Source organism: Bubalus kerabau, chromosome 11, assembly GCF_029407905.1.
Source record: "Bubalus kerabau isolate K-KA32 ecotype Philippines breed swamp buffalo chromosome 11, PCC_UOA_SB_1v2, whole genome shotgun sequence".
Taxonomy (NCBI): domain Eukaryota; kingdom Metazoa; phylum Chordata; class Mammalia; order Artiodactyla; family Bovidae; genus Bubalus; species Bubalus kerabau.
This window is the reverse complement of record NC_073634.1, coordinates 10,030,544-10,057,425: the sequence shown is the minus strand read 5'-3', so window position 1 is coordinate 10,057,425 and position 26,882 is coordinate 10,030,544. Positions and strand designations below refer to the sequence as shown.

The following is a 26,882-nucleotide window of genomic DNA, read 5'->3' as shown; positions in this document are numbered from 1 at the left end:
GGCTTCCTTGTCTAACTGTGTACAACCCTTGGGATGATATTCTTTCCATCAGGGGAGATGAACCCCGCACAGGCCTCCCACTTGCTGGCCGTGAGGTCAAAGGGCGTGTGCTTCAGCAGCTGCACAGGAGGAGAAGGTGGCCACCTCTTGGGAGGCATGCGATATCTCACTTTTTTCCAGAACTCGGTCTTCGCGCACTGGGACTGTTCTGTGAAGTCTCCACTCCACTGGATGGCCCCGTGCTTCTGTTTGATATACTGAATAGACTCCGGCAAGGCCGTGTAGTCCTTGACCTTCCCCAGTTCAATCAGGATGACCTTTATCCCGTCCTGGATGAGGGCACTGTAGACCGCAATTTGTTCTTCTGGCAGGTTCTTTAATAGGTCAAAGCTCAGCTCGTCGGGATCGATAATGATGATCAATCTTCTGCACAGCCTAATATTTTCATCGATGACATTGACCACAGCTGGAAATTAAGAAAGAAGATGTAAAACAGCTCACAATGAAAACAGCCCCACAGGGACTTCCCTGGTGGTCCCGTGATTAAGAATCTTCTTTGCAATGCAGGGGACACGGGTTCAGTGCCTGGTCAGGGAATTAAGATCCCAAATTCCTGGAGCAACTAGGTCCATGAGCCACAGCTCGAGAGTCCATGCACTTTAACAGAAGATCCCACATGACCAAAGGCAGCCAAATCAATAAATTTTTAAAATAACAATAAAATAATAAATGAAAAAAAAAAAACAGCCACTGGTTATGAACTACTCAGAACAAGGATTTTATCATGTCTAACCTTTTTTTTTTTTTTTTAAGGTTTCTGTCTTTTTTATTTCCCCAAAACTGCATTCCTATGGGAAGTACAGGTCTTCTAGAATTTTCTCCACCTGAATAAATAAATTTTTAGTAAAGCGTTTTCTTTATTGACTAAGATCCATAATATCTAGAATCCACTGTCTGAATTAACTATTCTGATGAAAAGTCTATTATTGTCTGTTTTATAGTAAACCACTGGGATCTTTAAATTTTTATTGATTAATGCAAAACTTATTAAGCTCATAGTATATAATTTACTTGCATATGTATAAATATTCAGTATTTGTTATAATTCCCATTTTTATCATGTATAACTTTGTATATCGAAACTTAGCTAAAGGTCTGGTATATATTAGAGGATAAATGCTTTTCTTTTTTTAAATAACAGACTTTTAAAGGATAGGACACATGTACTCAGTTCAAATGTACTAATCTCATTTGTGTTTCTCGCTTGTGCTTCATGGCTATTTAAATGACCAGGACTTACAGGACTAACTTGAAACCAAATAACATATTCTGCTGACTTGGGGAAGGGAAATAAACTTGGGGTCTTTTAGAAATAAAGACCAAGTTTTATATCACCCTTATCCTTAGGATATAAGAACAGACTGTAACCTCCCCAAGAGCATGTCCTCCCTCTTTGGTTTATTTTAACATTTCTAGTGCCTACAACATTGCCTGGCACAGAGCAGGGGCTCAATAAATGTTTCTTGAAGAAGTGAATGAATGCAGCGTTATTGAAACACGAGCTCTTCTGCATGTTTGTAACAAGCCCTGGATCACACTTTCATTTCTTCCTGGAGAAGGATTTCATAACTTGAAAAGATGTGATAAGCTATGTATAGAAGCAGCCTACAAAACCAAGGTACTTAGAAACCGTTATTTATTTATTTAAATTTTATTGTATATTTTTGGCTGTGCTAGGTCTTTGTTGCTGCAGGGGTTTTTCTCTGGTTGCAGCAAGCGGGGGCTATTGTCTAGTTGCAGGGCATGGGCTTCTCATTTGGGGGGCTGCTCTTATTGCGGAGCACAGGCAGTAGGCACAGGCTCAGTGGTTGTGGCACATGGGCACAGCTGCTCGGTGGCATGCGGGATCTTCCCAGACCAGGGATTGAACTGTGTCTCCTTCATCAGCAGGTGGATCTTTTACCACTGAGCCAACAGGGAAGCCCTATTAATTCTTTATCAAATTATTTCTTTATTCGGCTGTGCCAGGTCTTAGTTGTGGCACATTGGATATTTGATATTTGTTCTCACATGCAGGACTTTTAGTTGAGACAAACTATTTGATCCTAAAGGAAATTAACCCTGAATATCCACTGAAAAGACTGTTGCTGAAGCTGAAGCTCCAATACTCTGGCCGCCTGATGCGAAGAGCCGACTCACTAGAAAAGACCCTGATGCTGGGAAAGACTGAAGGTGAAAGGAGAAAAGGGCAGCAGAGGATGAGATGGTCAGATAGCATCACTGACTTGACGGACATGAATTTGAGCAAACTCTGAAAGAGAGTGGAGGACAGAGGAGCCTGGCATGATGCAGCCCATGGAGTCACAGAGTTGAACACAACTTATTGACTGAATGACAACAACAAGGGGAGGATTGGAGGTGATTGAAGCTCATAAAAACCAGCTTTAAACATGTATTAATTTACATATGCAAACCAACAGAAAATACTCAGTGATTAGTCTCAAGGATTCCACAGCCAAGGACCAGTTGTCTGTTTTGGGTCTCTTGGTCAAGCTAGGTATCTGATCGACCGGCTGGTCATACAAATGCGTCAACCATATCCGTACCCAACCAGGAATCACGGTTATCCTGTCAGAGGAATGAACCTAAAGAAAGAAGAGAGATTGATCCTAACCTCCTCAGCTTGGGGGCTGTGGGCAGAGGAGGTAAAGGGCTCCCTGTGGTTCCATGCAGAAGGCAATCATACTTCCCGCCATTTGTGAAGTACAGGAAGACAGAGATCCCTTTCCATTTTCTTTTTCTTTTTTTTCAATTGAGTCTCAGCATGAGGGATCCTAGTTCCTGGACCAGGAATAGAACCCATGCCCCCTTGCAGTGGAAGTGAGGAATTCTAACCCCTGGACCACCAGGGAATTCTTGTTCCTTTTCATTTTCTTCATTTCTTATTTTTATACCTCACTGAAAACATACCTTGTCCAGGAAACTCATCCCTGCCAAATATGAATAACTTGTATCCACACTGCCTCTCCAGCACCTCCGGAAGAATTTTCAACACCAGCGTGTCCACATCATGACTCTGGCTTTCTCTCTGAGGCTTGGGATATAAAACATAAGCATCGTACAGCTTCCCATCTGAAAAGGAAATGGGGCAAGCTCGTGAAATTATTCTTACCAAACTGTGTATGTGTGAGTTGCTCAATCATGTCCAACTCTTTGCGATCCCATGGACTATAGCCCACCAGCCTCCTCTGTCCATGGACTTCTCCAGGCAAGAATACTGGAGTGGGTTGCCATTTCCTCCTCCAGGGGATCTTCCTGACCCGGGGATAAAACCCCTGTCTCCTGCATCAGCAGGCAGGTTCTTTACCACTGAGCCACCTTGGACACCTCCCTAATGCAAGCAGCTTCTCAAAGACATAAAATATTGATAGATGACTAATAAGAACCTACTGGATGGCACAGGGAACTCTACTCAATGCTCTGTAGTGACCTCAACAGGAAGGAAGTCCAAAATCTCCTTGCAGGAGGCCCTTTTGTCCTGTCACTCAGCAAAGCTATATTTCAATTTAATCTTTACATCAGGTGCCTCCATCCTTAACTCATCTCTGTCTGAAGCACACCTTTCAAATATTTTGGTCACATAATACCTTGCCTAACCTGTTGACTCCTTTCTTAGATTAAAGAAGCTAAAATGAAGAATAAGTAATTTGAGATGACCAGATCTCTTCCCCAGCTTCCCCTTCAGTCAGCTCACAAGCTGACTGTGTGAACAAGAGAGCTTCTAAAGAAAGACCCCAAGGAGTCAAGGAGCCTGCCTGCAGTGAGAGATGGCAACCAGCCTGGCCCCCTTCTTGATGATTAACTAAAATTACTTCTCCTTTTCCCTTTAAAAATGTTCATGGCCAAGCAGAATCTTAGGAAGTAGTTCTGGGACATTAGTCCACCCTCTCCCAGGTTGCCAGCCTCCTGAATAAAGTAGCCTTTCATTTTCCAACCAATCCCAGTCTCTCGAATAGTGGCTTTTGAGAGGTGAGCAGTTGGAGTTGAGTTTGGTAACATGTATGCTACTAGGGCTTCTCTGGTGGCTGAGACAGTAAAGAATCTATCTGCAGTGTGGGAGACCAGGGTTCAATCCCTGGATTGGGAAGATCCCCTGGAGAATGGAATGGCTACCCACTCCAGTATTCTTGCCTGAAGAATTCCAAGGACAGAGGAGCCTGGAGGGCTACAGTCCATGGGGTCGCAAAGAGTCAGACATGACTGCGCAATTAACAACAACACAATAACACGCTACCAGTCACAAGTCCAGAGTGCTGCCTTTGCTCCTGACCACCCAGCTATAAACTGGAGATTCCCATGACCCCCGCCTTGGGGGTTCAATTATTTTGCTAGAATAACTCACAGACTCAGAGAAACATGCTACTATTAATAACTATATCATGGATTTATTATAAAAGGATTTTTAAAGGATATGAATCAAAAGGCAGATGAGAAGATGCACAGGGCAAAGGATGGGCAAGGAGGCAGAGGCTCAGTGCCCTCTCCAGGGCCCCATTCTCCCTAGACTCTACCTGGTCACCAGCCCAGAAGCTCTCCAAACCCTGTCCTTTAGGGCTTGTATGAAGGCTTTGTTACATAGACTGGTTTGATGAAATTAGGAAAAGGAAGCTTCACAAAGTTCATCCCTGAGTCATTATGGGCAACTGGGTCAGATTGTATTTTCCAAAAATAGCTCCAGAAGTATTTCCAGTCCCGCAGGCTCTTTTCAAACTTCGCCACACCCATAAAGAGCAGGATTCAGTTTCCCCTCCCTTTGCATTGGGTAAGACTTTGCAGCCGCCTTGATGCATGACCGTGGTAGAACCGACACTAGAAATCCAAGGTCTGAGTCATTTTAAAAACTATGTGGGTGAGAGGGGAGGGCTTCCCTGGTGGTCCAGTGGTTAAGAATCCGCCTGCTGATGCAGGGGACATGGGTTCAATCCCTGGCCCAGGAATACTCCACGTGCTGTGGGGCACCTACGCCTGTGTGCCCGTGCTCCGTAACAAGAGAAGCCACTGCAGTGAGACGCCTGCGCACTTCAGTGCCCACTCCAGTATCTTGCTGGGAAAATCCCATGGTCACCAGAGGAGCCTGGTGGGCTAGAGTCCATGGGGTCGCAGGGTATCAGACACAACTGAAGCGACGGAGCAGGCACGCATAAAATATTGATCGATAACCAATGAGAACCTACTGTACAGCACAGGGCCCTCTACTCAGTGCTCTGTGGTGACGGACCCTAAATGGGAAGGAAATCCAAAACAGCGGGGCTGTATGTACACATATAGCTGGTTCACTTTGCTGTACAGTAGAAACTAACACAACATCGTTAAGCAACTATACGCCAAAAAAAAAAAAAATTTTTTTTAACAGACAATACATAGAACTTATGGACTTTAGCCAAGATCGTCCAGGACTACTTAATCAAACTGTGAATTAGACACACCTCACTATGAATCACTCCTGCAGCTTGACTAATCTTGTTGGAATAAACTTATCAGGAGAAGGACGCACTTTCTCTTCTTCATTGGTATTTGCTGCCGCTGACTCCGCATGTTCCCAAATAACCAGAGAATGTCCTCACAGGACACAAAGCTGGGAACAGCATCTGGGTTCACCTCAAGAGTCTCATCACTCACTGACTGTTGAAGTCACACTCAGAGGGGAATCAGCAACTGAGCTGGAGGAAATGTAGCTACAAAGGACGCATGCACTTTGCTCACTTAAAGAAGAAGAAGAGAACCTCTGGCTGACTGTCTGTTCCCATCTCCTCAGCCCACTGGCTCCGATCGTGGTCAGCAGCCGGGTCTGAGCAGAGGGCGGGGCTCCCTGAGTCGCTTGTCTGTCCAGCTTCCGCCGCTTGGGATGAGATGCCATACAATTCCTTTTCCTCTTCCTGCTACATCTGACTCACCTGCGGCAGCTTCACCATGGGCTCTGCACTCACGCTCCCTGGAATCCCAGTGAGTCAGAGAGACGGAGCTCTGGGGACACCCCAACAGGCCCCTGTCCGTCAATGCATGAAGCAGCTCTGTGTCAGGGAAGACAAACAGCTTTGCTGCCCTGAAACCTCTTCTCAAACAGATGCAGGAGGATCACGGGCAGAGATGGGCTGACACGGAACAGGCTCTCCAGGGACCACAGCCCAGCTCAGCCCAGCCCACTGCCCACAGCACTAAAAGAGTTTCAGGGCACAGATAGGGAACAGACTTATGCACAGAACCGGGGAAGGAGAAGGTGGGATGAACATGGAAACATATACTTACCATGTGTAAAACAGATAGCCAGTGGGAAACTGCTCTGTGACACAGGAGGCTCGGCCCAGTGCCCTGTGACAACCTCAAGGGGCGGGACGGAGTAAGGGGTGGGCGGGAGGTTCCAGGGGGAGGGGATATATGTCTGCCTATGGCTGATTCATGCTAATGTATGGCAGAAAACAACACAATGCTGTAAAGCAATTAACCTCCAATGAAAAATAAATTTTTAAAAAAATCTTAAGAAAAAAGAGCTTCAGGTTGCACTGGTCACGCACAGCCAATTTCCACGAGTAAATTTTGCTATCAAGAAAGAATTCATTGTTTCCCAAGTTGCTCAATGGCTGCTGATTTTGAATTCTGAAATTTCATTTAAACTCCAAGTTAGGACACCTATGCTTTATCAAACCTGTGCATAAGCATGTGTTTTTTCCTATGCAAAGGCAGGCACTTCATGTGAATATCACCCTTCTGTGCAACAAGGATTCTTAACGCGTGCCTGGACTCCCCACTCCCCTGAGTTCCCATCAGCATTGCAAGTCTGAGGACCTGAAAGTGATGCCTCCGCAGATCTCCGTGCAGAAAGCTGCACAGACAGGCCTCTCCCAGCCGTGTATGCCTTTTTCTATCCAATTAAGAGAGATTAAAGCAGATTTAATGATGATGAAGCTGAAGCTCCAATACTTTGGCCACCTGATGGCCCTGATGCTGGGAAAGAGTGAAGGCAAAAGGAGAAACAGGCAGTAGAGGATAAGATGGTTGGATGGCATCACCGACTCAATGGACATGAGCTTGAGCAAACTCTGGGAGATAGCGAAGAACAGGAAGCCTGGCATGCTGCAGTCCATGGGGTTGCAAAGAATCGGACATGACCTGGTGACTGAACAACAGCAAGTACACTCACCTTCTATGGGCCCTGCAGAATGGAAGGAACTTCGATACCAAAGTACAATGTCGATCTTAAAAATGTTGTAGATACACATGGCAGACACCACTGCACCAGTCAAGATGAGAAGCCCTCCTATCAAGTAAGCTCGAAAATCTGGAACTACAAATGACAGCAAAAATAAAAATAAATAATAATACTACGAAGAGTCATTTATGCACTTTACTTATATGGATCCCATTACATATGCCAAATAGAAATGCATTAAATGTTAATGAGAATAACACAAAGATTTCTTTACAGTTAAATAATAGGTTTTTGTTGTTGCCGTTTAGTCACTCGTCATGCCTGACTCTCTGTGACCCATGGGCCTGACTGTGGCCCACCAGGCTCCTCTGTTCATGGCATTTCCCAGGCAAGAACACTGGAGTGAGTTGCCATTTCCTCCTCCAGGGGATCTTCCCAAGCGAGGGATCAAGCCCACGTCTCCTGCATTGGCAGGAGGATTCTTTACCACTGAGCCACCTGGGAAGCCCAAAAATCTCTTCACAGTTAAATAATAGGTATGGGGAGTAGATTAACTTGGTCTTGGCCATGACTCTGAGGAAGAAATGTGCTCTTGGGAACTTGGAGAGGGAAACTCTGTAGACACCTAGCTCCGGATGGTAGATGCGATACAGCTCTGACTGCAGAAGACTGCTCACCTGTCAAAGCACACCTGGCCAGGTAACTCCTTACTCATCCCTAGACTCTCCAGAGGTCAGACACCACTTAGCGGCTGAACCACAACAGGTGGCCTAGTGGGAAAGGATCTGCCTGCCGATGCAGGAGACACAAGAGACAGGGTTTCGATCCTGGGTGGGGAAAATGCCCTGGAGCAGGAAATGGCAGCCTACTCTAGTAATCTTGCCTGGAAAATTCCATGGACAGAAAAGCCTGGTCATCTACAGTCCGTGAGGCAGCAGAGAGTCAGACAACACTGAGCACGTCTATCTATCTATCTATCTACAGCTGATTAACGTTGTATTAGCTTCAGGTGTACAGCAAAAGGATTCAGTTACACATATACCTGTATCTATCCTTCAAATTCTTTTCCCATTTGGGTTGCTACGTAATATTGAGCACATTCTTGATTCTGTTGTATTACTCTTATAATCACCTTCCCAGTGACTCAGAATTGAGCAGCAGGACCCCCACCGTGGGGCTTCCCAGTGGCACTAGTGGTAAAGAACTCGCCTGCAATGCAGGAGACATAAGAGATGCGGGTTCGATCCCTGGGTCAGGAAGATCCCCTGTAGAAGGAAAGGGCAACCCACTCCAGTATTCTTGCCTGGAGAATCCCACGGACAGAGGAGCCTGGTCAGCTATGGTCCATGGTGTAGCACAGAGTCAGACATGACTGAAGTGACTTAGCATGCATGCACACACCCCATCATAGACAACGAACCACCAGTTGCCACCCCTGGAAGCCATCCCCATGGCTGCACAAGACTGGCCAAGAGCCAAACTCCAGCCTCATCTGCCCTGTTCGCCAGCAGCAGCCAGGGAGGCACCTGTCTGCAAGACACTAGCTCAGGAAGGGCATTTATACCTGGTTGTGTTTTGTGAGCACCTTGCTGAGCAATTAAGGCAAAAAGCAGTGGGCAGATATCCAAGGAGCAGAACCAGTTTCTCTGGAACTCCAAGTCCCTGAGAACATGCTTCTACATATCTGAGAAGAGGAACAGCCCACAGCTTTCTGCCTTACCATGGCCCAAAGTTGTGCTGCCAAAGAAGGAGGCTCCAGGAGGGAGAGAATCATAAAAGAGGAACCAGGACAGGGGAAGAGAAATTCTGTCCATTCTTAGAATCCACCACACGTCTACCACTTCCTTCATCCTCCCTGGTCCTCTGGTCCCCACTGGAAAGTGTGTGTAGGTAGGGAATGGAGGGGGGGTGTGGGGAGGGGAGCTTACTAAAGAGCCAATCACAAGCTGCCCCAGGCCACACCATGTTGCAAACATTTTGCAAAGAAATCCTTACGCACACTTGTATGTCTTCAAATCCATGGCACAATAAAGCATGAGAAATAAAAACACCTCTGTACCCTAAAATCAATCCACTGTTGAAGTTCCAGCCCTGCCAAGTGGAGCTGCTCTGCACGCTGGTGCCATTGGTCCTGACCTCTTGTCTGAGCCTCTAGCTCCTAACTATTCAATGGATTCTCCTCCTCCTCCCTCCCACCACCCCCGATTTCTTCACCCTTTACCAGCTCTTGGACCAACTGTACCACCTGTCTTTTTAGGAACACTGAGTCTGGGGATCTTCACTGTACACGTCAGGGATATTGGCATTATAAACGATCATGATAAAGAGATCATGCCCACAATGTTTATGAGACTCAAAAAGCCCCCGGTAAAGTAGACAGGAGTGATGGCCTGAAATTCTTGGGTTGATCATTCACTGCATTCAGGAGTGCCGATTTCCTCTGCTCTATAAATGAGCTAAAAGACGATGACATTCAAAACAGGAAACGAACGAATACATTCAAAGGGAGTATTGGCTTTGAAACTGAAATAAGTGGGAATCTCTCTGTTGAGACATCAGGTATCCGAGTGAAAACTCTATTTAAAGTGGGATTTCTCATTTGGGCCCACATGGCCACCACCAGCCTTAAGCTGAGATGGTAAGCCAAGAACAAGTGATTAAAAGAAATTTATAGAAGGGCACACCCAATCCAAACAACTCTCTGGAGATCCTGATAAACGAAATCAGATTCACACCTATAGGTGTCTTCAAGAAAAATCAGGAAGTCTAACGGAGAAGCTGTCATCTTAGCTCTGGTTTCAAGTAAACCAAGATGAAGCTTGAATTTAAGTTCCTAAGAATTTAGGGAAAACATAACAGAGTGCACCGGTCCAGAAATACATTGCATGTGAGATATGAAATAAGCGTTAACAGGAACAGTGATTAATTCAGTGAGTGTAGGTTTCTTAACTAACCTAAAACAAAGCGGACAAAGGACCCTTTCCTTCTCCTGTATGATCAAGCAGGTGTTCACCGCCAGCACCATTCATTTGCTTTGAGCCTCAGAATCCTTCTGAACACAGTGCTTCCACGAGGTCAGTATCTCTAAGTCAGTATTGACACAGAAATCTCACTGCTCATCCTCAGTCTAGTTGAGGCAGATTTCAGGCATAGCCATTTCAGGTCTTGGGTGAGCTCCAAGGTTTCCCACAGTCAGATTCCCCTCTTTCCTCTGGGCTGGACGCTGAGGTACTCTGTCCAGCAATTCTACTCTTGATGATGAACCACAGAGAACTGCTTCTACATGAGTACTTCTGACAAGTCAAAGCCTTCTCTCTTGTGTGAAGAGATGCGAAAACTAAAGAGTTGATATTAATAGAATTATTTTTAAAAAAAAGCTGTCTTGGGAAACCACAGGCCAGTCTCCTACAAGGTACTTCAAACCCTTCCTCTGACTTTTCTCCAGATGATTTCACCCTTCACTTTCTACTCTCTGGTCCCACTGCCTCCATTAGACAGTGAGCACACTCTGCACAGTGCTAAGTTCACTATCTGCATACACACACGAGGCAAAGTCCAGGCTCCAGGCAACTACTGATGTTAGCAATTCACCCCTGCTGATGACACGAGAGGAGAGAAGGATCCCTCCTGCTCGAATACCTGAATTTAGCCTCTATCGATAATTTTACAAAGCTACATGATAAAAATATACATTGGTATTTTATATCACACGGCTTCTAATAAACAACCAAAAAGCTGAAAATCACAAGCACTTGTGATTATTATAATCACAAGTGATTATAAAAGTTGAGCAAATCAGGTGTCATAAAGGAATACCTCTGCTTCCTGGAGTGCTGATGCATAAAATCTCAATGTATGTTCAGAAGGAGCTTTCCAAGGACACTACAGTGAAAAAAACAGCCTGATCCCAAGAGCATATTCAGACAGGGTATCAGTTTTTAATTAGATTTCATATTGAGTTTCCTTACTCAAAACCACTCTGCGGGCTCACAGCAAGCATTTAAGCTCTTTCCTGTGTGTTTCCTTGCCATCGTCTGGAACTCTCTGATCAGTGCCCACCCCAGTAGGACATTACCTGGGAGCGTTAGTATAAAGTAAGCAGCAGACACTCCAGCATGACACATGAAAGGGTGACCATAATCTTCCATTTTCACTTCTAAGAAGGTTATGTTCACTGTGTAAAAAATATGTTCTGGAAAAATAGTGTAGTTTCTATAAAAGAAAAGAGCCCATCATTAATACGTACATGAGCTGTCTTTACCCACCAGATTTTTATGAACTTTTGTCTGGAGAGTAAAGTTCTTTCTTGGAGTACACTTGGAACCATTATTTTACCCTGAGAATACCCCACTGGCTCAATGAGGTAATGGATTATGTAGCTCCAAATGTAATGTACATTTTCTTTCAGAAAGTGACACAAAAGTGCACTCCTTCTCATTCAAGACACCGTCCTCAGCCCTAAGGGGTCCTCCCCTGTTCCTCTCCACCCATTCTAACTTATTTACACTGCAACACCCAACACACATCTGTCCTTTGACTTCATTCACCTTCTTTTCTACCACTCGGCTTAAACCATCATTAGTTGGGTTTGTACCACTCCATTAGCTAATGATCATGCACCATCTCCCCCAAGAATCCCCATGTCACTGTCCACTTCACTGTTTAATCCTTGAAGGCCCATGGCTCATGACATAACTAAGTAGGAATGAATGAGACTGATTATAAGGCCTAGCTGAGGATGCTTGAAGCCATGTTTGATTGTTTTGCCTCCTTTCTCTAAGATGTAAGCAGGATTGGTAGCATGAGCATCTTTTTAAAAAATTGTTTTTACTACTGATTGATTGATTGGCAGCCCTGCGGGACATGAGGGATCTTAGTTCCCTGACCAGGGATGGAATCTGTGCCCCTTTCGGTGGAAGCTTGGAGTCTTAACCACTGGAACACCAGCAAAGTCTCTGAGCATCTTCTCTGACCCAGATGCTTGGCTTTCTGAAACATACCACCAAAAGGAACGAGGGAGAGGCTGTGAGAGTCACCTAACAAGCAGTACCAGCACCAATGTCATTTAGATGGGGAAATTCTTGCTAGGTTTTAGAGAAGCCAGGAAAGCAAGACACCCACTCAATCCCTTCCTGAATGCGCTTGGATTCCCCATAGTAGTCGTCCACCAGGGTGTTGTTGACCCTCCAGCAGCGTGGGTTTGTGTTGTCCCGCGAGTCTGTTATGTTGCAGTTGACGATGAGCGTGGAGCCTGTACAATCAAATTCAGAAACACTTAGTGAGATCCCAGCCAAGGTGACCTGCTTCACAAAGGCACCTTGCTGCTGAACCTTGAATAGCTTTCAATGACCAAAAATATCCTCCCTGAGGTCAACATCCATCTGCTTTGTTCTCTCCCTGGACAGAGATGAGGAGGACACGAGACCATGCGGGATGTGTACTGCACGCAGACAAGAATAAGCGGCCAAACATCACCAGGCTGGGGCCAGTGTTTGTCACATCAGGGGCACAGATACTACTTCTCCTCTTAGCAAAGAACGTTACAATTTAAAAAGTATTTCACACATGTTTTGGTCTTCATCTCGAAAACACTCCTACAGAGCAGAAAAGGAGTGGTGCTATTATCCCCATCTTACAGATGAGAACATTGAGGTCCAGATAGATCAAGTGACTTGCTCAAAGTCACACATTAGAGGAAGGAGCAAGATATGAACTCTGGTTTTCTAATTCCAAATCCAGTCAGATTAAGCACATTCCGTTTCATTTCTAATTTTAAAAGATTTTTATTTTTAAATAATGAATTCCTAGTTCAAGTTTTCTAAATGACTTTTCAGTATCTATGCAGTAAGTGTATCATTTTTTTTCTCCTTAAGCTCGTTTATGCAAAAGATGAATTATCTAATATTAAACAAGTTTGCATTGCTCCATGTAACCCCAGTTTTGCCCTTTATGTACATTGTTAAAATAAATTTGCTAGCAATGTGCTTTACATTTTTCATCTGTATTTATGAATGATTTGGTCTGAAATTTTCCTTTGTAATAATGTCCTTGTTAGGTTTGGGTGTCAAGGTTTTCCTGACCTTATGAAATGAGATAAGGATTATTTCCTCTTTTTCTTCTCTCTTAAACAATTTGTTGAAAATTGGTGTTAATTCTTTATTAAATGCTTTTTAGAATTCACCAGGAAAGCCAAACAAACCCAGATTTCTGTTTGTGGGAAGATTTTAAATTAATTTATATGACTATTTTGCTCTGCCAAGGCTTATCTTTTCTCTCTTAATTATCTAAGCACAATGACTAGAATTTTCAAAGACAGGAGAGGGGAACAAAGTTAATTGAGAGTTAATAACAGCTATACTTACCTTGTCTAGGTGTTTATGAAATCCACAAGAGTATTCACATGGTGAGTGATTTGTAAACAAATATCCTAATTGTTATTATTATTATTATTGAACTTTCCTTGAATATTCAAAAGGACGAAAGAACCCTCCTTAAAACATGTGGGTCCAGAGACTTTTAAGCAGATGGGCTTCCCTGGTGACTCACATGGTAAAGAATCTGCCTGCAGTGCACGAGACCTCAGTTTGATTCCTGGGTCGGGAAGATCCCCTGGAGAAGGGAATGGCAAACCACTGCAGTGTTCTTGCCTGGAGGATCCCAGGGACAGAGGAGTCTGCTGGGCTATAGTCCATGCGGCCACAAGGAGTCGGGTATGACTGAGAGCACGCACACATCTGATTTCCTATTTTGCTTTATAAGCTTTCTCATCTCTGTCTTTAATCCTTGAGTTTCTCTGCATTTGAGAGATTCAGTTTGCAGGAGCTTCCTCTCCCTTTTTTATTCTGCCTCATACCTGCCCCAAGCCTTCAGCCCTTAGCAACTTCAGAGGCTCCGATAAGTTTACTCACCAAGTTTTACTTCAATTGAATTGTTTTTTGGATAAATGATCTTAGGGATTCTTCCTCCATTCCCTACTTTTTCTGCTAAAAAAATCATAACACATGAGATTGTGTTAGAAACATACTCAACTACTTGAATGCAATCATACCATAAAACATGGCACTGAGCAGAGCTTCAATAAACATTGGTCAAGAAAAAACAAAACTCATGGTGCAACCAAATATCACTCCATAAATGCATATTTTTCAACCAGGTTATCATTGAATTGCTAAGGGGAAAATCTGAACGCTAGGCTACCAAGAGAAGTCATGTCACTGTTATATATATGACATAAATATAAACAGATGAGATTGTGTGATAAATTCTCACTGCCTGGTCATCCAATATACTTCCTAAGCAGTGGCAATAAGTGAAGCTCTGACCTGAGTCCTAGACAGAAATAGTAACCCTAACGGTCTATCGCCAGTTCCATTCTTCCTTTCTCTGACTCTGCCCTTCTGTATTCTTCACGCTGTTTGTCCCCTATGTCCTTCACCTTTTTCATCCCTCTCCCTCACGTTATAACTGTCTTCCTTGTGTTGGCTCTGCAACCCTTTGACTTTCTCCATGTCTTCCCTTCTCCATTTGTCTACCAATATTTAGCAATTGGGCATCCCAGGTGGCTCAGTGCTAAAGGATTCACCTGCTGAGGTAGGAGACAAGGGTTCGATCCCAGGTCTGGGAAAATCGCACATGCCGTGGAGCAACTAAGGCTGTGCGCCACAGCAAGAGAAGCCGCTGCAATGAGAAGCCTGCACACCACACCTAGAGAGCAGTCCCGCTCCCCACAACTGGAGAAAAGCCCACGCGGCAACAAAGCCCCAGCACAGCCACAATGAAGTAAGTGAAAAAATTACCCATCTCATTCGTGAATCATCTGATTTATCTCGGCCTCTTTCCCGCTCAGACTTCATGGCTCCATCAGAGCAGCGGTCACGGCTCTTCTCATCATCATGATCTCCCTGCCCGGCACAGGACCTGACCTTGATGAGCACCCAGTAAAGGGTCCATACGTGACTGCCTGAAGAACAGTCTCCTACCACTTGCAGCCAAGTGCAGATGATCACACCCAGAAGATGCTATGGCAGCTTTCTAAGTGGTCCCTAGATCTCAAGACCCTCTTCAACTCCTTCTCGAACCATCTCAGAACTGATCTCTTCCATTGCGAGTGCAGCCTTGGGGCTCCGCACTTGCATGCATTCAAGGACTCCTCAGTGGCAACTTGGTAAAGCCAGTGTATAATCGGCCCCCTTGACCTTGCCCCTCTAACTCCACGACCTCAACTCCCATCACTGCTTAGCTCACACTTCTATATGCCCTAGCAAGATTACTCTTAAAGCCAACATGAACTATGACGGTACACATTTCTACGCATTGTCTGAGGCTCTTATCTCTGCCTTTCCTCCCTCTTTACTTCTGTAAATCCTGCTCATCCTTCAAACTTCAGTTGAGAAGATACTTCCTCTTGGAAGCCTTCCAAGACCATTTATTTATTTGCCACCCATGCATCTACTTTTGATTTTTTCCTGCTCCCCCAGACCCTGTCTATAACTCTCTCTTTGCCACATAATGTTTAGACAATCCATGTATATCTCTAGCTCCACTACAACTGGGCTGATAGCTCCTCAGTAGAAGAAAGAATTTTAAAATTTTTCTTATCATCACATTTTAACAAGTTTTGGCACATAACAGATTACAAGTAAACGTTTATTGCAAAGATGTGACATATAGATGATTGGACTCAATGATTCTTTAAGGTATTCTTCATTTTGCCTTGGAAACTTCACCTTATAAAGAACTCCCAATGTAATACTAAAGCATAAGAGTAGTCAATCATTCAGTTCATTGATAGATTTGTGTGTAGTCTAAGTCAGGCTCTGGAGTATGTGTTGGGAATTCAGTGCTCAACAAGACAATGATGCTGCCTTGTTCTGGGGAGACGTATTGTTGCTGTTGTTGAGTTGCTGTCATGTCCCACTCTTTGAGATCCCGTGGACTGCAGCATACCAGGCTTCCCTGTCTGTCACTATCTCTCTGAGTTTGCTCAAACTCATGTTCATTGAGTTGGTGATGCCATCCAACCATCTGATCCTCTGCCGCCCTCTTCTCCTCTTGCCTTCAATCTTTCCCAGCAACAGGGTCTTTTCTAATGAGTTGGTTCTTCGCATCAGGTGGCCAAACTATAGGAGTTTCAGCTTCAACATCAGTTCTTCCAGTGAATATTTAGGGTTAATTTCCTTAAGGACTGATTGGTTTGATCTTCTTGTTGTCCAAGAGATTCTCAAGAGTCTTCTCCAGCACCACAGCTCGAAAGCATCAAATCTTTGGTGCTCTACCCTCTTTACGGTTCAACTCCCACCTTTATGGAATACCTATACTTTTTCAGGCACCCATGAGCTTCTCTATAGACACAATCTCATTTAAAATTTTCATGCATAAACCAGGAGTTTTGAGTCTTCTATTTTTTCAGATGAGAAAATTAAACTGCTCATGCCCTTTCACCCCACTATTCCTAACTTCTGATCCTAATAAAGACATATTTGAGAGCCTGTTAATCCTCAGGAAAATCAGGATGGGGAAACTCTTCTGCCCAAAACCACTGATCTCGAGCAAACCCAAGAGCAGTCAAGGTGAAGATAAGTGCATACTTACTGACAGTCACAGAGATGCTATTGAAAACAGTGTACTGTTTATTTGCGTGTGTGAGGCTGGCTTCACATTCATAGTTCCCTCTGTCCTCCACCGAGACATTCTTCACTAAAAGCTTTTTTCCCCGAGAAATAAACCGTTCTCCTTCTATCTCTATACAGTCCTTAAAAAAAAACAACACTTTTTTTCAATTGAAAGAATATCTTAGGGTATCAGTTACATTCCTAATTGGCACCAGTCCATGAACCATGGGGAGACAAGAAATATGTGCTCTCTAGACCTAGGTAATTTATAAGCTAATTGAAGACATATATATTTATATAGTGAAGCAGCTCAGTCGTGTTTGACTCTTTGCGACCCCATGGACTGTACAGCCTACCAGATTCCTTCTCCAAGGGATCTTCCTGACCCAGGGATCGAGCCTGGGTCTCCTGCCTTGCAGGCAGACAGACATTTTACTGTCTGAGCCACCAGAGAAGCATATATTTATATAAGATATATATTTTATAAAATACATATATATTATCTCCTGGAGAAGGGAATGGCAACCCACTCCAGTATTCTTGCCTGAAAAATTCCATGGGCAGAGGAGCCTGGTGTTACAGTTCATGAGGTCGCAAAGAGTCAGCCACGACTGAGCACACCAGTATATATATATGTGTGCATATATATATATAAACGGAGAAGGCAATGGCACCCCACTCCAGTACTTTTGCCTGGAAAATCCCATGGATGGAGGAGGCTGGTAGGCTGCAGTCCATGGGGTCGCTAAGAGTCGGACACGACTGAGCGACTTCGCTTTCACTTTTCACTTTCATGCATTGGAGAAGGAAATGGCAACCCACTCCAGTGTTCTTGCCTGGAGAATCCCAGGGACGGGGGAGCCTGGTGGCTGCCGTCTATGGGGTCACACAGAGTCAGACACGACTGAAGTGACTTAGCATAGCATAGCATAGCATAACATATATATGAAACATATATCCCCAGAAAATTTGACAAAGAGTATTCTATAGGCTAGAGTGAGTGTTATAAATATGAGTTGAGAGAAGAGAAGCCTGCGTAGGCAGGAAGTAAGACTTCATGGGAAGGATTACACCTGCTCCATAAAGGAGTTTGGTAGGAGGATGTGATCAAGCAAGAATGTCCTCCACCCACAAGAGCCCAAGTCCCCCAATGCACCACCATCCAATGGCACCAAGTAAGGCTGCAAGCCCAGGTGAGTAAGGAATGCCCCCTCATTCCATCCGTTCTACCTCACACACTGTCTTGATGATCCCCACTTCCTAACTCAATTTCTCAAATAGTCTAAAGATCAACATGGCACCATACTCAAGTCCTTCTGATTGATTCACCAAGTGAGGACTTGACTGATAAAGCAGGTATCAACAAATGAATGGATAAAGGAGATCTGAGGTATATATCTGCAACTATCTATCTATATTTCAATATTACTCAGTCATATAAAAAGAATGAAATAATGCCATCTGAAGCAACATGGATGGACCTAGAGATTATCATACTGAATGAAGTAAGTCAGACAGAGAAAGACAAATGTCATATCAAATAATCATAGAGATTATCATACTGAATGAAGTAAGTCAGACAGAGAAAGACAAATATCATATGATAAAATAAAACATGATACAACTACTTATTTACAAAAACAGACTCAAGATATATGATTGTCAAAGAAAGGGATGGCAGAATAAATTAGGAGTTTGGGACTAGCAGATATAAACTACCATATATAAAACAAACAACAAAGACCTACTATACAGCATTGGGAACTATAGTCAATATTTTGTAAGAAACCATAGTGGAAAAGAAAAAATAAAATAAAAGGCAGGGAAAAGGACATTCATTGCCACAGTCCTGTAAGAGAAGAAAATAGAAACAAACTCAATGAATGTGAAATATATAACAGAGATGATCAACAAAGGCGAAGACTGGTTCTTTGAAAGGAGTAACAGAACTGACAAATCTCTTAGGAGACTGAATAAGAGAGTGTGTGTGTGTGTGAGACAGACAGAGATACAGAGAAACACATTGTAGTAGGGAGTAAAGGTAAACCTTACTATAGAAGGAGACATTAAAAGCAGAGCATTGAAATTGTTTTGTAATTTCAGGCCAGAGCATCTGTAACATTTAATGAAAAGAACAACTTCCTAGAAAACAAAATCTTACCAAAACCCATTCAAGATAAGCAAGAAATTTGTATAATCCTATGACCATTAAATAAATGGAGTCAGTAGATGGAAACATTCCCACAAAGAGAACTTCTGACCCAGATGGCTGTACTGGCAAAGGGCTAACAGGCAGAGCCAGGGAAAAACTAGCTCAAATGTTAAATGCTATGCTAGATGGTGCACCTGCTTGCCCAGGATTATGCCTTATACATTATTATCTGCTGATACGGTCAAGAAAGGAGAAAGTCTGAAGGTAAAAACACAACGTGTAGAAGGGTGAGCATATGATGCCCCATTTCCATAAAAAAGGAAGGACTAGGACACATGGCGACCTTCTCCAAAAGGATTTAAGCCAGCATGCTGAGCCTCCCAGGATGGTTGCTACCAGTATGCTTGTATGGAATTACACAAGGATGATGCAAAGCCTGCAACGAACTAATGATAGCAGCCAATGGGCCCAGGAAATATGGATCAGAACTGAGAAGGAGACTTTCCAGGGCATGCCTTCCGATACTTTGTGATTCTTGAATCCTGTGCGTGGACTGTGCATGCAAAGAAACCACTATCCATTCAGTGAAACTACTTAATTAATCTTAATGAAAAATAATAATGAAACATAGTCTGAAAAGCAAGAATAACTGGGGCAGGGGTGGATACAAATAAGCAATTACAAAGCTCTAATAACTATAAATTAAAAATAAGTAATTTGCAGGGTTAAATTATCAATTGCAATTAGGTCACAAATCTCTCTTTTTAGCAATTTTGCTTTAGAAGGTACAACGAAGGGTTTCTGTGGTGGGAAGACCTGGGTTCGATCCCTGGGTTGGGAAGACCTGGAGGACGGCACAGCAATCCACTCTGGTATTCTTTCTTGGAGAATCCCCATGGACAGAGGAGCCTGGTGGCTACAGTCTATGGGGTCAACAAGAGTCAGACACGACTTAGCGACTAAGTACAGTACAACACAGGGCTTCCCTGGTGGCTCAGTGGTAAAGAATCCGCCTGCCAATGCAGGAGACATGGGTTCGATCCCTGGTCTGGGAAGACCCCGCATGCCACAGAGCAACTAAGCCAGAGCACCCCAACTACTGAGCCCACACACCCCAGAGTCCATGCTCTTCAACAAGAGAAGCCACCGCAATGAGAAGCTTGAGGACCACACTGAGAGTGTATCCCCTGTAGCCACAACCAGAGAAAAGCCCACACGGCGGCAAAGACCCAGTACAGCCAACAAATAAAGTTATTTAAAAAAAAGGTAAATTTAAAAAAACAACAAAAAAAACCCGAGGTTTTAAAAAGCAGGAAGGAAAACATCATTAGAATTTTTTTTTTTTTACCTTATACCACTTTACTGAATCTAAATAAAAATTGTTCGGGAAGTTGAGGTGACATATAAGGATGTCATCTCTTCCAACCTGCAGGATCTGCTTGTATTCATAAGACACGTTCAGTTGACTGTTTCCGGAAGCACCACACCAATATTGTTCAAACACAGTGAGGTTGACTTGCATTCTGGGACAGATGTCCGTACCACTGTAAGAAAACAACAGATTGTAACTTCAGGAACTCAAACAGTCACAGAACCAAATGATTCCGTCCATCTCCAAAAATTTCCTGATCCTCTTCCAGGAACTGTGCCCAACCTTTTACCTCAACAAGACAACATACATCTCACAAGTCATTCATTATAGAAGGAAAAAAAAGTATTTGGATTGTGGAAACATGGGAGGACATCTTATCCAAATAATCAAAATGAACATCCCCAAGAACAAGCATGTGAACAAGAGGCACCTCTGAGTGTGCTGTCTGAAAAGAATGCAAACCACTTCCATAGCGTTCCAGCCAAGGAGGCTCAGCCTGAACCGACTGAGGAAGAAATACCTGGCAAACCCAAATTAAGAGATAGAATATAAAATAATTGCCTATACTCCTTAAGAATGTCAACGTCACACACTCTCTCTCTCTCTCTCTCTCTCTCTCACACACACACACACACACACACACACAACAAGCTGAAGATCTGTTCCCAATTAAAAGAGATTAAAAATAAACAAGTCCATTCTATTCATCTGAGTCTCTATGCCACAAATAGATTCATCAGTACCATTTTTCTAGATTCCATGCTGCTGCTGCTGCTAAGTCGCTTCAGTCGTGTCTGACTCTGTGCGACCCCATAGACGGCAGCCCACCAGGCTCCCCCGTCCTTGGGATTCTCCAGGCAAGAACACTGGAGTGGGTTGTCATTTCCTTCTCCAATGCATGAAAGTGAAAAGTGAAAGTGAAGTCACTCAGTCGTGTCCAACTCTTCATGACCCCATGGACTGCAGCCCACCAGGCTCCTCCATCCATGGGATTTTCCAGGCAAGAGTACTGGAGTGGGGTGCCATTGCCTTCTCCGCTAGATTCCATATGCATTAATATACAATATTCATTTTTCTTTTTCTGACTTCACTTCTGGACATAGCGGGGAAGGAGAGGGTGGGACGAGTTGAAAGAGTAACACTGACATATTCACACTACCATGTGTGAAATACACAGCTAGCACAAAGCAGCTCTATAGCACCAGGAGTTCAGCTCGGGGCTCTGTGATGATCAAGAGGGGTGGGATGTGGGGTTGTGGGAGTGAGGCTCTCCAGGAGGGGACACACTTATACTTACAGCTGATTCACACTGTTGTACAGCAGAAGCCAACACAGTGTGTGTGTGTGCTCAATTGCTTCAGTCATGTCTGATTCTTCGTGACCCCACAGACTGTAGCCTGCCAGGCTTCTCTGTCCATGTGACTCTACAGGCAAAAATACTGGAGCGGGTTGCCATGCTCTCCTCTTGGGAAGTTCCCCTTCCCAGGGATCGAATCCATATCTGCCTGTGTCGTCTCCTGCATTGTGGGTGGATTCTTTACCCACTGAGCCAGCAAGGAAGCCCACCAACACAACACTGTAAACCAATTATCCTCCAATTTAAAACAAAAACAAAAACAAAAAATACAGCTAAATGCAATGCAATGATCCCGAATTGGATCCTCTACAGGAAAAGGAAGAAAAACATTTATAAAAGTCATCCTGTAGAAGATAGATAAAACTACTATATGAATCAGGGAGTAGATAAAAGTATTGTGTTGATTAAATTTCCTGAATGTGATAACTATCTGGTGATGATGTAAGAGAATATTCTTGTTGAGAGAAAATACATATTGAAATGAGAGAAATACATCAGGGTCCCTGATGTCTCAGAAGGTAAAGAATCTGCCTGTAATGCAGGAGACCAGGATTTGATCCCTGGGTCAGGAAGATCCCCTGGAAAAGGGAATGGCAACTCACTCCAGTATTCTTGCCAGAGGAACCTGATGGGTTACAGTCCATGGGGTCGCAAAGAGTCAGACACGACTGAGCAAATAAAACTTTCACTTTTCATATGTATATAACTAAATCACTTTGCTCTACACCTGAAACTAACACAACACCGTGAATCAATTATCCTCCAACAAAAATAAAGAAAAATAAAGCCCCAGTTAGAGTAGAAAATGAATAAATCCGGACTGGACAGCCAGACAGATTCATGTGACATCAGATCTCCAACTCCAGTTAATTAATAACCTAGAGGAAATGGGAAATCAGACCCCGTAAGACATGGGTGGCTGGTCTGCAGAGAGTGAAATTGTGGGACGGGACTCCCGGCGCTTGCACGCGTGTCACTGAGTAACAGCGTACCCTGAGTCAATCACACGGAAATGAGGAATCTGGCAGGAATCAGAGAGGCATGTGGTCATCTGGAAACACAGAAAAGGACCTAGAGACCCTAGGGACTGTGAAAGAGGAAACATGCAACTGCATTTCTGGGGTACTTTAAATGGGATCTGGGGTAATTTTTACATCAATCCTATCTGACCGGCCTGATTTCCACTTTACAGATAAGAAAGCCAGGCTTGTGGAGGTTAAATAATAAATGCAGGTCATGCCTGTTGGCTGCTGCTGCTGCTGCTAAATCACTTCAGTCGTGTCTGACTCTGTGTGACCCCATAGACGGCAGTCCACCAAGCTCCCCCATCCCTGGGATTCTCCAGGCAAGAACACTGGAGTGGGTTGCCATTTCCTTCTCCAATGCATGAAAGTGAAAAGTGAAAGTGAAATCGCTTAGTCGTGTCTGACCCTCAGTGACCCCATGGACTGCAGCCTACCAGGCTCCTCCGTCCATGGGATTTTCCAGGCAAGAGTACTAGAGTGGGGTGCCATTGCCTTCTCTGGCCCATTGGCAAAGGAGGATAACAAAATGGGACCCTCAGCCAAAATTAGGTCTGCAGAAGTGTTTTAATTAGGACACACACACAAAGCTTATTGGAAAGGTAACCACATTCTAATTTCCAGGTTACCTTGACAATTTGGAAGCTGTCTTTGAAATGAATGAGTGTGTGTGTTAGTCGTTCAGTTGTGTCTGACTCTTTGTGACCCCAAGGACTATAGCCTGCCAGGCTCCTCTGTCCATGGGATCCTCCAGGCAAGAATAATGGAATGGGTTGCCATTCCCTTCTTCAAGGGATCTTCCCAATGCAGGGATCCAGGTCTCCTGCATTGCAAGTGGATGCTTTACTGCCTGTGCCACCACTGAACTGAATAGACTGCTGATTTTGGTGAGGCATATGTTTTCCTGTTCACCGCAGTCCCCGCCAGACTCAATTACCTCCCACCAGACCTGTATCACTCACTCATGTTACTTCCTAGCATGAGCCTTAGTGTGAGGTCTGGAACACACCTGATGCTTGGATACTGTTAAATTCCTACAACAGATTCCTTACAAAAAAACTTTTATTTCAAGAAAGAAGGCAGCAATAATATTGGGATAAATACGCTTTGTAAGCTGGGCTGACCTTGGGCAGCATTTCAATGAGAAAAGATGCATTTCCTGTTTCAATAGCTGATTTACAAATTTCTTCTGTTTAAAAGCCTATTCACTGAAACCATCTCATAACAATCACAAAAACTATACTCTTCTCATTGAGTTTTCTACATTGATCAAGAGTTTATCAAGAATTTTTCTAAAAGAATTATACCCATATGTATAGACACATATATACACAGGGTTTCCCCGATGGCTCAGTGGTAAGGAATCTGTCTGCCAAGGCAGGACACTTGGGTTCAATCCCTGGAGCAGGAAGATCTCCTGGAGAAGTAGATGGCTACCCAGTGCAGTATTCTTGCCTAGGAAATCCCATGGACAGAGGAGTCTTGTGGGCTACAGCTCATGGAGTTGCAAAAGAGTCGTACACAACTTAGCAACTACACAACAACTGCATATATACACACATATATATGAGTAAGAGAGAGTTCTATTTTGAATGAGGAACTTACTTTGTATGACATTGGTAGATCCCAGAGTCCTCTCCTTTCACGGGGAGAAACAAAATCCAATTTTGGTCCTGGTGAATTCTAGACTGTGTGTTTTTGGATATTGGGATTTTGCTAGGATATTTATACCACGTTGCATCTACTTTCCCTGATGTTCGCAGAGAGTAGATGCAATTAAAAGCTGTAGGCTGGTCTACTGATGCCATCTCTTGCAGAGTCAAGTCCTCGCAAGTATCTAGGGAGGAAAGGGAAAAAATAATCACTACTGAGAGTGCTGTTGTTGGTTATTATTTGTTTGAACAAACACCTCAATTTTCTTGCTGATTTGAAATTTTATTTACAAATTTTCTCAGCATGAGAGTTTCCTAAAAACAGTCTGCTGATGTGGAAGTATAACCCAAACTCTTTCCATCTGTCCCTAAGAGGGAATTTACTGAGTCCAATCCTCCCCTCATCCCCAAATCATCTTTCCCATTTGGAATGATTTTCTCTTTCCCTACTCTTCCCTTGTGGCTCAGCTGGTAAAGAATCCGCCTGCAATGTGGGAGACCTGGGTTCAATCCCTGGGTTGGGAGGATCCCCTGGAGAAGGGAAAGGCTACCCACTCCAGTATTCTGGCCTGGAGAAGTCCATGGACTGTATAGTTCATGGGGTCTCAAAGAGTAGGACACAACAGCAACTTTCACTTTCTTCACACTTTCTTCTATTCTAAGACCCTAATTCCTTCATCCTCCTCTTTCAGAGAAAACATTCCTATTCTGAGCCCCATTTGACCTGTTTTTCTTCAGCACTGCCTTCCAGTTAATTCAATCTGTCCCAAATAAAATCTGTAAGTATTTTGTCCCACAGAGGATTGTTAAACAATTCCCTCACATTAAAGTTCGTTTCTAACACCTTGCTTAGTTTTTCTTAGAAGTAATCTGTTCCATTGCTAGTTTCTTTGCTTTTTACCTTGGTCTAAAACATCCCTTTGACATATAAAACAGAGGCATCATAATCTCTTTGTGCGTTTTAACTCGAGTCCTGACTTGCAACTTTGCCCAACTCCTCCCCGCTTCAAGTCACTTCAAAGCTCAAAGGTGACATTCCGCGCAGGGCATCAGACACTGGGAGCTGAAACCTGCAGTTTCCCCATCCCGCGGGATTCTGCCTGGACCACTGGGGCAAGAGTCACCGCACGCGCGATGCTCCAGGGTTCGAGACGGGGCTCGCACAGAGCGGCGGGGAGGTCGGGAGGGAGGGCAGCCGCTGAGACCCGAACTAACCGGACGTACCTGCTCTGATAAAGCGCGGAAGAGCAATGGACACGACGCAGAGGAGCAAGGACAGCATTCCCCTATTAGCTGCGAGAAAGAAAGAGGATGGCATGGTAAGGGGCGCAGCGGGCACGGCGCGCGCTCCTCTGGCACAGGGCCTGGGTAGTGAGACCTCTGAATCTCAGAGATCCCAACCGGGCCACCCACCTTCCCTTCGGCACCCGGAGCCCTCCAACTTTGGCTCCCCCACCCCGTATACCCTGACGTGTCCCCCAAGACTGCTCCCTCCCCGGCCCTGTCCTCGCTCTGAGCGCCCATCTCCAGAATCCGGCATCAGTGGCAGCCTCCATGCCCCGGGAGGCGCCGTGGGGGCCTCGGGGCGGATCCCTTCTTCCAGGCTGCCCAGTCCTCCCTTGGGGGCTCAGCGACATCCCCTCTGTCACCGAGCACTCGGCCCCTGCCCCCCGTGGTGGCGCCCAGGTCCTCAGCCGCGCGTCGCGGGAAGGCTCCCCTGCGGGCACTTGACCTCGGGATCCTTCTGGGCCCCGCAGTCTACACGGAAACTCCAAACACCCACTCACTCCGGAGAAGCCAGCTTAGGCCTACTTGGCAAAGGCCGGCAGGAACAAAGGTAGGAAGACGCACGGGCAGTGGACGGGTGCTCCACACCTTCGTCCAGAGACGGAGTTGTCTCCCCCAAGATCGCCCAGCCGGACAGGGGCCTCCCGGGAGTCCGGATCGCCGCCCCCGGCCCCAGTCGAGAGCATTTTCACCACCTCCTTCCCTGAGCACCTTTCCAGTGCCTGGCGCCCCGCCCGCGAGTTGCTCACCGCCGAGCTCAACTGGGTGTGTGCCTGCCCAACTGGATGGGCGCGCAGGATCACACAGAAAGTGCAGACTGACAGCCCGGGATTGAGCTCTGTGGTGGCATTTCCATACCAGCCTAGTTCCTCACCACGTGGGCAGGGCAGGCCTGCCTTCCCAGTGGGAGCTTAAGGAGGAGAATGCCATCACACTAGGAAGTGGCTTTGAAGGGTTTTGGCCAGATTGTCTGGCAGCTGAAAAGTCCTCCATACCCAGTAGTGTTAGTCGCTCAGTCGTGTCTGACTCTCTGTGACCCCATGGACTGTAGCCCACCAGGTTCCTCTGTCCGTGGGATTCTCCAGGCAAGAACACTGGAGTGGGTAGCCATTCTCTTTTCCAGGGGATCTTCCTGACCCAGGGACCAAACCCAGGTCTCCAGCATTACAGGTGGATTCTTCACCATTTGAGACACCAGGGAAAAATCCCCATCCCCAAAAAT

General features: G+C 44.8%; 1 protein-coding gene across 1 annotated transcript; it reads right to left on the bottom strand.

Moving 5' to 3' along the window:
- On the bottom strand, positions 1-26,395 carry IL1RL2 (interleukin 1 receptor like 2). The gene is made up of 11 exons (XM_055539509.1): positions 26,161-26,395; positions 25,598-25,666; positions 24,327-24,558; positions 20,319-20,514; positions 16,799-16,958; positions 14,116-14,190; positions 12,329-12,458; positions 11,283-11,419; positions 7,199-7,342; positions 2,971-3,132; positions 1-466 (listed from the first exon to the last, which is right to left on the bottom strand). The coding sequence occupies exons 2-11, from the start codon at positions 25,653-25,655 to the stop codon at positions 12-14; spliced, it is 1,749 nt and encodes a 582-aa protein (XP_055395484.1). The 5' UTR covers positions 25,656-25,666; positions 26,161-26,395; the 3' UTR covers positions 1-11.
- Positions 26,396-26,882: the final 487 nt, after the last annotated feature.